The sequence below is a fragment of the Carettochelys insculpta genome, chromosome 19 (assembly GCF_033958435.1).
Source record: "Carettochelys insculpta isolate YL-2023 chromosome 19, ASM3395843v1, whole genome shotgun sequence".
In the NCBI taxonomy this organism is placed as follows: domain Eukaryota; kingdom Metazoa; phylum Chordata; order Testudines; family Carettochelyidae; genus Carettochelys; species Carettochelys insculpta.
In genome coordinates this window covers 19,523,775-19,535,692 of record NC_134155.1, presented here as the reverse complement: position 1 = coordinate 19,535,692, position 11,918 = coordinate 19,523,775, and the positions used below count along the sequence as shown (strand labels likewise).

The following is an 11,918-nucleotide window of genomic DNA, read 5'->3' as shown; positions in this document are numbered from 1 at the left end:
TCTTAGGTCTTGTTCAAGATGACAAATTTCAGCATTGTAACTGCTCTTGGTGAAAGTTAACAGCTTCCACTGGGCTTGGAACAAATGCAGACTGAAAAACTGGAAGTCAGACATCAATAGGTGCTGATATTTCTACGCAGAATGGCCACAGGAAAGACAAGGATAAGTAGGGCTGAGTAATCTTTAAGCTGTAAAAATATTCATATACAGATTTAAAAAAACCAATCTCCTACGATCTGACGGTTCTCATGCAAGCATGCACAAAATGTTGATTTTAATGGAGGGAAAACATTTAAGGCCATTATCTTCAAGTAGTGTAAATCGGCACCACTTCACTGACTTGAGTGGAACGGTGCCAATTTGCATTAAGCCTTCCATTCAGCAAGGTCCCTAAGCATATGTCTAACTTTGATTAATCGCACTGACTTCACTTTGGTAAGGCAGGCATTCAAATAACTCGCACAACTGGGACTGAACCAACGACCTGTCCTCCTCTTCCTTTCTCCATCATTATAAGGCCAAAGTTATTTCTACACCATAGCCCACAGAGGGTTTCTTTTATTTTTTTCTCATGGCTGTTTACTTCTTAGGAACAAAAGTCCAGTCCCAGGAAGAAATATGATTTCTTCCCCAGAGGAATGATGGGGCACTCCACACAAAGAAGCACCTGGCAGTTTAGTTCACATTTTTTAATAACATGGCACAATTTACATTACACAAGTCTTCGCTGATGAGGAAACATGCTGAAGATTCAGAGCCGCTTCACTTTTCTTTTCACATAGGATCTAGAAAGGACTTTTATTACATACAGGATAAACAGCAAAAAGGTTTGTATATAACAATCTCTTTACAATACTGAAAGCTACCACTACGGTTCCAGTGTACATATTCTTCTGGGTTGGGTATTTTTGTTGTTTTTTGTTAATTTTTTAAATTTTTTCCTTTTGTTCTTTAAAAAAACCACTGCACAACATCTGGAGTTCACAAAATCTGAAGCTCACAACTAAACCTTCAGTTTACTACTAAAATAGATCTCTGATCATTAGAAACAACGGTCTGTAGTTAGACTTTTTTCTTTTCTTTTTTCTTTTTCTTTTTTTTTCTTTTTTTTCTCTTTCTTTTTTGGCAAAATGGGATAACAATTTCAGATAGCACTTTAATACACTAGAAGACCAATGGAACTAATTTTATTTCATACATATATTTTACAGTCCAGAAGACAAGATGTATTCTTTCTGATAAAGTCATATTCTCTCCAAATATTTAGACAAGAAATGCAATGTATTATAAAATAATGTGTTATGAAAAGACAGAAATTTCAGAAGATTGAAGCTTTTTTTTTCCCCCTCCCAAACGGGCAATTACTCTTGTGATCAGGGAAAAACAAAGCTGACCTATTAGACGTTCACACACTTTATTACCAGCTGAAACAAAATAAATTGCATTATGGAATCTGCATTGGAGTTCAGACTAAACTATGGATCCACACTGAAAACATATCCATCACTTTAGGAAAGTATTAACTTTCTTGAGGGATTTGTTTCAGTGTAGTTAAATTCACTTAAACCAAAAGTGCATATAGATAAAAATGACACAGTGACAAGACTCAAAGAGCTATAACCAGATCTTTTCAAAAAATAAACTTGACATGTTAAGTCACAAAAGTTTTGGGAAGTATCTCTCATTGGTTTGTTATTCTGTTTAGCCTAGGTTAGTAAGACTGAAAAACCATATATCATGTTAGACACTAGAGTGTTCGTTATTATAATTTGCTAACCTGTGCAAGATCTGAGAACACGAGTTACTGCAATATTAGAATTTTGATGCCAGGGTTCCCATGGAAAACTACACTTGTTTCTTCACCAAAACAAGCAAGGAACCAGATTTATATGACAGACGAGGTTTTTCAGGGAAAATATGACTTAAATAGGTTGTAGGTTGAGAAGGCTCCTTTCAATTATACAGGCTTTTGTGAAAAGCCTTAAAATTCATTGCATAGTTGAAGGGGTTTAGCTGTCTATAACTATATGTAACACAGTATAAGCAAACTGTGTTGATCAATATTAAGTTTGCAAATAGCACAGTTTAAGAAGTATTAATGTTTTATGTTACTTAATTTTATCTATTTACATTTGTACAAAGTAAAGCTTTCATCTTACCCTTTTTGCATATATGAACCACTAACCCATGAAGCAATTTTTTTTTACAGAGATATCTACAGTTGTCTTCACTTCTGGTCTGAAAGAACTTTTGTCATGTGGTTGTTGTTGGTGGTCTGTTTTTAACCAAATTATGATGATAGATGTCTTCTTCAGTTCAAATATTGAAAAATTTAAACTAGAAATAAAATAAGAGTAGGAGACACAAGGAACATATGGAATTGGCTAAAAGATCTGGAAAATTTCAACATATAATATACAAAAAAACCCACTTCAAAATCTTTGAGCTTGGGTCTATACATTTTTTACAAAGAGGTGTCATCCACAGTCTGCATCAATGACTAGCAAGAAGGTCTTTATATCACGGTCAGTCTCTCTCTTTCTTACTCTGTTTATCGAGCTTCAATGTCCTTAAGAGTGTGAGAAGGAGGCCTCTCTCTCATCTCTGTCGACAGAGGAGTAGTCCTTCTGGGAGACCCAGGCCGAGGTCCCAGAGTGGAAATAAGAGGAGGAGGGGCGCTGAGAGCTGCTGTGGGAGGAGTTTTATTGAGAATGCCATTCTGGTGTCCTGTTGGGGGACTGACTCTGGGATAATGCATATTGGGGAGTCCAGGTGTGATTAAACTCGGGTGAGGCAGATGACCATCCAAAGCAGCAGGATGAACCGAGTGCAGGCGTGCATGTTCATAGTCCTCTCTTAGCATATGCAACCGTTCTCTGTCATCCAAGTGGTTGCCCCTCTCATGTTCACGTCGAGGATCCACGGACAGAGAATGGTGGTGGTGGTGGTGGTGGTGATTGTAGTCGTGAGGTTCCCTGTCCCTGAATGACCTATCTGCTTCATATAATCTTGGTGTGGAAAGACGATGAAGAGGATCATTTCTTAGCAAAAAGTCTCTGGCCAGAGGATCTCTCCGATGAATATCAAGCTCTCTATAAGGATCTCTCAAGGGATCCCTCATTGGATCCCAATGGAAAGATGGGTAGGGAAAACGTTCTCCGCCTGGGATTGGGCTTATTCCCATAAAAGGTGTCATCATGCGTGTCCTGTCCAGGCCACTGATGCTGTTCATGGGGTGTATGCCAGTTACACCTACAGTCATGGGCATAGACACTAGGGGACCTGGATGGACGTTGGATGTAGATATTGGTGGCGGTTGGTCAGATGACCTATGAGTCTGAGGTCCCTCAGGTGTAACATCGTGGTCTTCCTTCCGTTCCTCCTTCACTTTGACTTCACTGCTTTTCTTTTGATTCTCATATGCAGGCTCACTCTTTCTCTCAGGCTCACGGTTGGAAGTACTATTCGGCCTGGTGCTCTCCACAACTGGGGGCCTAACGTAGGGTGAAGGCACCCTAGACATTTGTTTAGACTCTTCCACCACCCTGCTTTCATGGCTCAAACCTTCTTTCTCTGAAGCATAGTTGTCCTTCACCTTGTGTTCTTCAACATTCATGTCCTTACGAGATTCAGAGTGATCCCTGTCTCGTTCTTTGGGTTTCTCTTTCTCTCGAATCTCAGGATTGAGATGGCTCCTGATCTGCTCAGCTGAGCTGCGGTTATGTCCGAGGGAGTTCACTGGATGGACAGGTGCTGGCGAAGGATGACTGGAGTGTCTTTTCTCAATACTCTCCCTAGAGAGAGCAAAGTATAAAATTTAAGAGGTTGAGAACTTCTGAAAATAAAACAAAGTGCCAGGGTCCTGACTCCCTGTTTGGTATTGTGTCGAAAGCTAGAAACATGCTATTTTAATGTACTATTTCCTTTGGCAGAGTCATGTGTCTCATTGCTCCAACACGCTTCTCTACACTGTGTTTGTTCTATTTATCTAGACCCAGGAGAAAGAATACCCTTAGCAGTGCAAACCATCAGACCAAATTTTCAGCACTCATATCCACAGAGTTAGACCAACAAAGAAACTGGCCCCTTTTAGCTGTAAAAGTTTTAGAGAACAATTTCAACAATTTGAAAGACGTAAGAGATGAATAAAAACATCCTAACTCCAGCCCCATAAATGAGCACAGAAATTAAATTTAAGTTGCAGGAGTCATATAGCTTCTACCTGACTCCGTCCAAATATAGTCTAATAAATGTCAGGTAAAAATCAAGAAGAGGGATTTGTTCTGAATTGATGACTTGTTTAAAATCTCTACACCCTACATATTTCATTTCTTTAGGTGTATAGTCTGCATCCTTCTTGGTTTACAATTTGCTTTCCATTTTCATTGAAGAATTTGAAAACATAATGACGTATACCCTCCTATATATTACTCCTTGATGGAGACTCCTAGCAGCTTCCTAACTGTGCCAGCATCATTCTAGGGGTGAAACCAATCCCAGTCCAGCAGATCACAAGGACCTATCACCGACACCCTCAAGCCAAGGCTTAAGTGGGACATCAGCAGTGCATAGGTCTTGAGCAGGCTCTCTGCATATGGGTAGATTTGACTCTATGAATAGCTATGCCCCTGCTCCAGAAGCCATCTTCCTGGTCCCTGATAGTTTTGGTAATGAAAGCCCTATTTATAGCCTGTCTCTTTGGGGAAGACTATAGAGAAGGTTGCAATCATGCACCTCCAACATTGCCAGATGGTTTCCATATTCCCTGGACCCATTTTATACTAGATCGATATATGGTACAGAAACAGCATAAGACAATGATCTCCACCTATTGACAGGCAAAGACCAAACGTTTGCACTGATCCTTACAGATCTACACAATCCACTGTCCTTTGAACTACAACACATGATATAGGTAACACTGATGCACTGATAACTGCAGTAGCTTCATTATTTGCACTGTATAAATGGTAGTATTGAGAACATTCTCTTGCATAGGGCACTGAAAAATTCTGTTAGGAAGGAAAACAAGGTTGCCTGAGCAGCATCACCATCCATACCTAAGTCATAAGTGTCTAGCCATGCCTCGGACTTTGAGGACGATTGGTTAAAGCTCAATCCACAGAAGAGAAATTATTGCCTTGGAGGTTGAAGGACACATCCTGAGGAGCTGTTTCAGAGGCTCTGTCCTATTGGCTGATCATTTTAGTTTAGCTTTTGTTAATAAGTCACACTGTCTAGGCCTCCTGCTTACAGAATACAGCTGCTTTCAGAAGGTCACTTAGCAGCATCAGCCAAGACGATGACATCCTTTCATCTATGGGTAACCTCTTGAATATGGATCTCCCCGAAGGCATCCATGCCTGCATACCTCCAGGCTAGTTTAGTGCAACTGTTAACTTCACAGAAACATACTAGAAGGCTGCTCAGAAACCTTGGTTACAGCAAAATGGAACTGCTCAACAAAGTGTTGCTAACAGCATGCATATACTGGGAACCCGGACACTTTAGAGACAGTTTCTCTTCTTATGATCCGTATCAACATTTGAGATTAGTTGAGGCATTCAAGGTGGACTTGAACATCTGGAGGCAAGGCATTTTTATGAACGCCTCTCCAACTGGAGTCATGATTCCTTCATTTCTCCAAAAGAGCCTAGGTGTGTGGACTTTCATTGCACTCTGCAATGACTATGGATTAATATCAGCTTTTGGCTGGGGAAGCGATTTAGGTACTTCTTGGTATTTTTATTTTAAGGGGCACCTATTGACTTCCTCTGCTGATACTAAATCAGTTTGTTTTGTAATTTATATGTTTTCAATAGTGTTTGAAATAAATGCTTTCTGTAACCAAAATGAATAAATTTCTCCAATTATCATGCTTTTGGATGACTGAAATAACCATTTTTCTCTACCAATTCTGTCCTGTTCAATTAACAACCTGCATAAAAAATGAGGAAGTTATCTCAAGAAGCATCAAGAACCTATTGTTACACAATAACATCTTAAAATGCAGTCTAGTGGATAGAGCTGGAGACTGGGAATCATTTGATCTCAGATCTACTTTCAGGTCTATCACAGGCTCCTGTTAACATGACACAGTTTCTCATACAATGACTTGGCAACACTTACTTTGGGATCCTCAAGTGAAAACATGAAGTACTCTTATTACTACATACAACACATAATGACTGTTGCCAAACTCTATATTGACAGGTACCTACTGAGACATCTCACTATGATTATTTTACTGCAATTATATTGCTCGAGGAGTCAATAAGACCTGTTATGTTTTCTATTCTGGGATTACATCCACTTGAATGTCATCTGCATGAATGCAAATTGCTCTCTGATGCCTTTTAGATTACCTATTGTTGCTGAGCACAAGGATTCCCATCTTGTACTCACTAGCAAGTGTCTTCTTCCTAAATGCTGTAGTGCAGTGGTAGATTTCTTCAAAAAATGACACTGATACTAAAGGACAAAGAACATACTATATCAGAATATAACATTGTTAGAGCAAATTTTGGGCCTGACTATGATTTACCTGTGCTGATTTCATATGAATGCAACTCCAACAAATTTTAGTGGAGTTACTTGTAATTTACCCTGGTGCAAGCGACATCCGAATCAGTCCCTATTGCCTAATCAGGCTAACATAACCATTGTACGTTGTTTCGTAGTTACACATGCACATCTAAACCCTGCATAAAACTAAGGCTCATCTTGTGTTAATGGCACTGGACTGCAACTCAGGAGATAAGTCCCAGCTCTGTCATAGACTACCTGTGAGATGTGTGTAAACTGGTTTATTTCTCTGGACCTCAAGTTCTCAACCATAAACAAAGCTAATACCCCAGAGAGATGCTGTGAGGATAAATTATGTAGATGAGATGAGCAGAGAGTATGGTGGCTGGTGGACCCAGAAGTATCTAAGTAGCTAGTATATTTCAGAATTTTCAAGTACAAAAAGTAGTGTTACTATATTCCAAAATAAAACTCTTGAAAAAAAATCACCTTTTTTTTGTCTTTGATACCTTATAGAATCATAGAATCACCTTATCATACTCAACTAAAGAAATCAGTATTCTGTTTCTATAAAACTTATAACTGTGCAAAAGTATGATGCATGAATGAAGCTTAATCTTTTTCAGATTCTCAAATTAGGCAGATCATTTAAAATAAATATGCGTGGAACTACAACATGGAGTACAGAATGATGCAAAAGCAGCAGGCAAGGAATATATTTCTGAAAGGATTTGTCTTCAACAGACATTGTAACAAAACAACAAATACCAAATGAAATATTAACATAATTCTTAAAACTACCCAAATCCACAGTAAACAAAGTTATTCACATAGTTAAGGGCTTGTATATACTAGGGAAATAAGTTAATTTCAGATATGCAATTCTAGCTACTGCATTTACATAGCTAGAATCAATGTACCAGAATCAACTTACTTCCCTAGTGAGGACTGAGCCTTTATAGTCTCACATCAAGGTTCCTTGTTCCACGCAAGAGCATGGTGGGATCGAAAGCTGAGCCCAGAGAGGTCGATTTTGCTGCATCTTCACCAGACGTGCAAAATCGAACTCCGAAAGATCGACTGACAGTGTGTTGATCTTCCGGTAATCATAGACAAGCCCTCAGTGTCTGCAGGAGAGACTCCCCAATCTCCTCCGAAGCACTAAAACTAGAGGTGAACAAAATGAGCTATGCTATCACCAGAAAATATTCAAAATTGGAAATATGGTTGAAAAGCTCTGTAGCTTATCTTAGTTAAAAAGCTCTTAGAATTTATTTTTAGAATATTAACATGCTCATGTAATCATTATATTAGATAGAAAAGCCAAAAAGGACATCTAGAAAGAAAAAGAAATATCTAGCTATTACTTAGTTTAAAAAAAAAACCAAAAACCTAATACGCCATTGTAACAGGAAAGCTGCTAAGCTTCATTGTTGAAAAAGGTGAAATCAGTTGTTCATGTTTTTCAAGCAGGACATGATGGTGGCCAACAAAATATTATAATTTGGTTCTTAGCAGTTAATAAGAATTGTTATTGAAGTCACTATAATGGAACATTTCTGAAGAAAATAACTGACCAGGTTTTAATTTCCATTAACCCTTTCCAGCTTGGACAGGTATAATAGTGTCTGAGGTCACATAAGGCACTGAATTAAAACAATGCTTTGCAATGTATTAAAAAACAGTCAAATGTGGGTATTTTTAAAAGACTCACGAATAATGAAATGTACTGCATGAAAATTAAGACTATGTCATTGAACCATGACATACTTGAGCATTTTCCAGTGTTACAATTATTTATTTTAACTGTTATAGAAGAAAGATGAATCCCTTTGAAAAACGTTGCTAATGTATGTAAGCCCAGATTTACACAGGTATATGTGTGCTTAAAGATGCAGATAGCTGCCACGTGTTTCAAACAAGTAGGTAAATCACATTGGCACTGGACAGCTATGTATACATTTAGCCCACTAAACACCTTTGTAAATCTGCTCTGAAACACAGGTAAACTCTATGGGTCTGATTCTATCTTCCCTTTACGCTGTCAGAACTCTCCTGACTTCAGTGAAGTTACGTTTGATTAACACTAGTGCAAAAGAGAGGGGCGGGGTCAGACTGACAAGACCCTTGGCGTCCAGCCAGTTCTGAAGCAGTAACCACTACCATGATTTTTGTTATAGCAAACTGGTCATGTTATTCTGAAAACGTACTGTTCAAGCCAACTAGCTATGCTCAACCAGCCACACAGACACATATGGCTAACATGTTGGACACCCCGGGTCTAGGCCTTCTAGAACACCTAAAAACCAAGCATGTGTTCTACATTCCTAGCCTAGTACTGGCCACATTGTGTGTTAGTTCTGCAGGTATTAACTGCATGATTCAGTCCACAGAAGCTATATTTTAACCAGGGGCCAGGCTGGGAAGGGTTAAAAGTTGAACAGAGCCCCACGCTTTGAACTAGACAATTCTTGGAAGCGTTCTTGCGTACCTTTCTTTGTCATCTTTACTAACAGATGAGTCTCGTTTATCTACATCTCTATCTCTGTCATGAGCTGCAGCAGATGAACTGCGCTCCAGCTCTCCTGGCTTCAGCCAGGGCGGAGGGGTCGGGAACGAAGGAGGAGTTCGGTGCAGTCGGTTCCAGGGTTCGTGAGGGTTGCTAAAGCTCTGCATACTGGGGCCATCCTTGTGGCCGAACATTGAGTTGGGTGCTGAAATGGTGAAGTGGAAAACAAAAAGGTTTAAGAAGAAGGTATGCTTTAGTGAAGGTACTTACCAAAAAAACTTTTACAGCACTCAGAGTTAAAATGAATACATATTATTGGAGGCTGGAAAAGGAAAGGAGATTAACAGAGATTCATTAGAGGGTCTCATTCCTGATACTGGACAGGCAACTGACAGCTGTTTTTAACCTGTGTATAAGGGGAGAACATATCAGGCAAAATTGACCTGTTTTGTATTCCAAACATATTGGTGGTTTGAGGGACTGAAAATTACACCTATTCGTGACGTACAATTTGCTATAGTCACTCCAAGATCTGTGCAAAATGTATATTTAACATCCTATATCTTGCAGAACTTTCAGATTCAAAACACATGCCGTATACCACTGAATTTGGAAAACTGGCATCTTAACTTTTCAAAAGTATACAAAGCATTCACTTCTAGCCTTCTCTGGTCATTCAAAAGCATATCTTAAAATCACGTCCTTCTGGTTACCAACCTGCAGATTTCATTTTCTCTACTTAAATTCCAACATCATCTTGGCAGTGAGTAGCTGTATTTTAACACTATTACTGTTTGAAAGCTCCAGTTTCCTACATACATAAATTCATTCCCTTCTAGCTCCAGGTATTCAAGATGGGAATGATGAAAATAATGTTGGATTTGAAGCAGGGGGAGGGAAAGCATGAGAAAGGAAAAAAAAAAGATCTTTAGGGAATCTGTTGCGATAGGACAAAACTATGAAAGAGTTAGATGATTCAATGCAAATGAGCGCAGGACCAATGACCATTTTCAAGTTCAGGTTCTGGATAAGGGGTCAGAAAGGAAAAAAAAAAATTCCATCAATGCTAGGTAAGAAAATACATCTTAACTATTTTTGGCCATTACAATGAAACTCTTGAGAATTTCTCAAGTTACGTAAATTTCTGGGTTCTACATTACTTTGCTTTAAAGTACATAAGGTAATGGCACCAGTTGGCGGTATGTTTAACCCAAATTATGAAATGCATCAAGAACAGTAATTTGATTCTAAGTCCAAAAATGCACCCTTTAAAAATACAGTCCATTTCTGAAAATCAGGCCCCTTCTGAAGGTGTGGTCTATGTAATTGGTGTTGACAAAGTAGAAGTCACCTTCACTCAAATCCTGAGTTCAAAGATGAACAAAAATAATCAAAAGGCTAATTTCTAGAGACAGAGGTTACTCACTAACTGTCGGGTTCCCAAGTCCCCCGAAGGCATTACCACCCACTGCAGTGAGACCGGTGAACGTAGTTGGTCTATTAAAAGGCTCTGAAATCAGATGGGAACAGGTGAAACACAATGACATGTTGGTAACTGTGATAAAGCATTAGTGAACTATGCAACTGTACTATGTTTGCACGAATGCAAAGACCACACCTATCATTAACTGAACATAATCCAAAATATGGCCATGTTTTAGGAATGTTACAAAGGTTAACCTGTTAAACAATAGCAAGTAACCAGTAAACCATTTTAACCTAGGTCCTGATTTCTAACCCAACCAATACTGTGGTGTCCCACCACCTGGCTCCCACTGTGACTCAGGCTGCTCTGTTTGGGTGCTGCTGGCCTCTACTAGAGTTAACTGGTTATTGGTTAACTGATTAACATCCCTACAGTGTTCGGAGGAAAAAAACAATTTCTTTCAGTGTCTCACATGGGACCACCTTCATAAGCAAAGCAAGACCTCAAAGAACACACCATTTTGTGGCCCTTGCACTATAGGGAGTGGTTGCCAATGTGTTAACGGCTGGCAAAAAAAAAAAAATCCATTTTTATTCCACTCTGAGCCCATATCTATTCCATGTGCTCACTTGTGAAATCTTTTCCTTGTCAACAAAGAATTGTTGGCACTATTGATCCTACAGAACATCTTTAGGCTATGTGCTTGTCATGTCACCTAAACCACACTTGGCATAGTAAAACAGCCCAACGAACAGAAGGGTCCACATTTACTAAGCTATTGAATCACAAGATTGACTTCAGCATTCTACCATGCTGCAAAGTTTATTGTTAATATTATATCTGAAAAGGTAGTTTTGACCAGGGGTCAGCATCCTTTCCAAGGTGGAATGCCAAAATACGATCTCTTGACCTCTATGCACTGTGAGTGCCAGTGATATTTTTTAAAGTCACTAATCATTCTACTTACAACAGCTTCATTAATAAATAAACTAAGATGCAGAGCATTACTGTTTAGGTGGTGTTTGGTAGCTTTATCTGATCTTTCATTAACGCACAGGCAGCATGGCTTTGAGCAAGCTCCCCAGCTACATGGGCAAGGCTGAGCTCCCACCTCACGTGCTGATGAAAATTGGCTTGCACACCACTGTTGGCACGCATGTTAGGGGTTGCTGACCTCTGGTTTGGACCCTTTGGAAAGTATTGTTATCGGTCTTTTTTATTTTATTTTATTTTTTTAAGTATCTAACTCACATACAACAAAGGTTATCTTTGTGGGTCTGACTCTCTTCTCACTTTACAGTGGGAGAAACCTTGTGACTTCAGGGAAGTTACTTCTGATTTACACTGGTGCAAACGAGAGGAGAACCAGATATACTGTTTTCTAATGGGAAAGTTAAAGGACTCCTGGAGCAGACTGACATACATTTTCTATGCATTCAGTGTACCATCTCCATGACC

General features: G+C 39.2%; 1 protein-coding gene across 9 annotated transcripts in view; it reads right to left on the bottom strand.

Annotated features, from left to right (window-relative positions):
• Positions 1 to 291: 291 nt before the first annotated feature.
• Positions 292 to 11,918, bottom strand: part of AUTS2 (activator of transcription and developmental regulator AUTS2) — a 1,222,405-nt gene continuing 1,210,778 nt past the window's right edge. For all 9 annotated transcript variants that reach the window (XM_075013769.1, XM_075013774.1, XM_075013772.1 and 6 more), the window contains 3 exons: positions 10,461 to 10,544; positions 9,017 to 9,239; positions 292 to 3,794 (listed from right to left, as the gene is read on the bottom strand). In XM_075013769.1, coding sequence (XP_074869870.1) covers positions 2,552 to 3,794; positions 9,017 to 9,239; positions 10,461 to 10,544 — 1,550 coding nt within the window. In that variant the 3' untranslated portion in view covers positions 292 to 2,551. The remainder of the gene's footprint in view (positions 3,795 to 9,016; positions 9,240 to 10,460; positions 10,545 to 11,918) is intronic.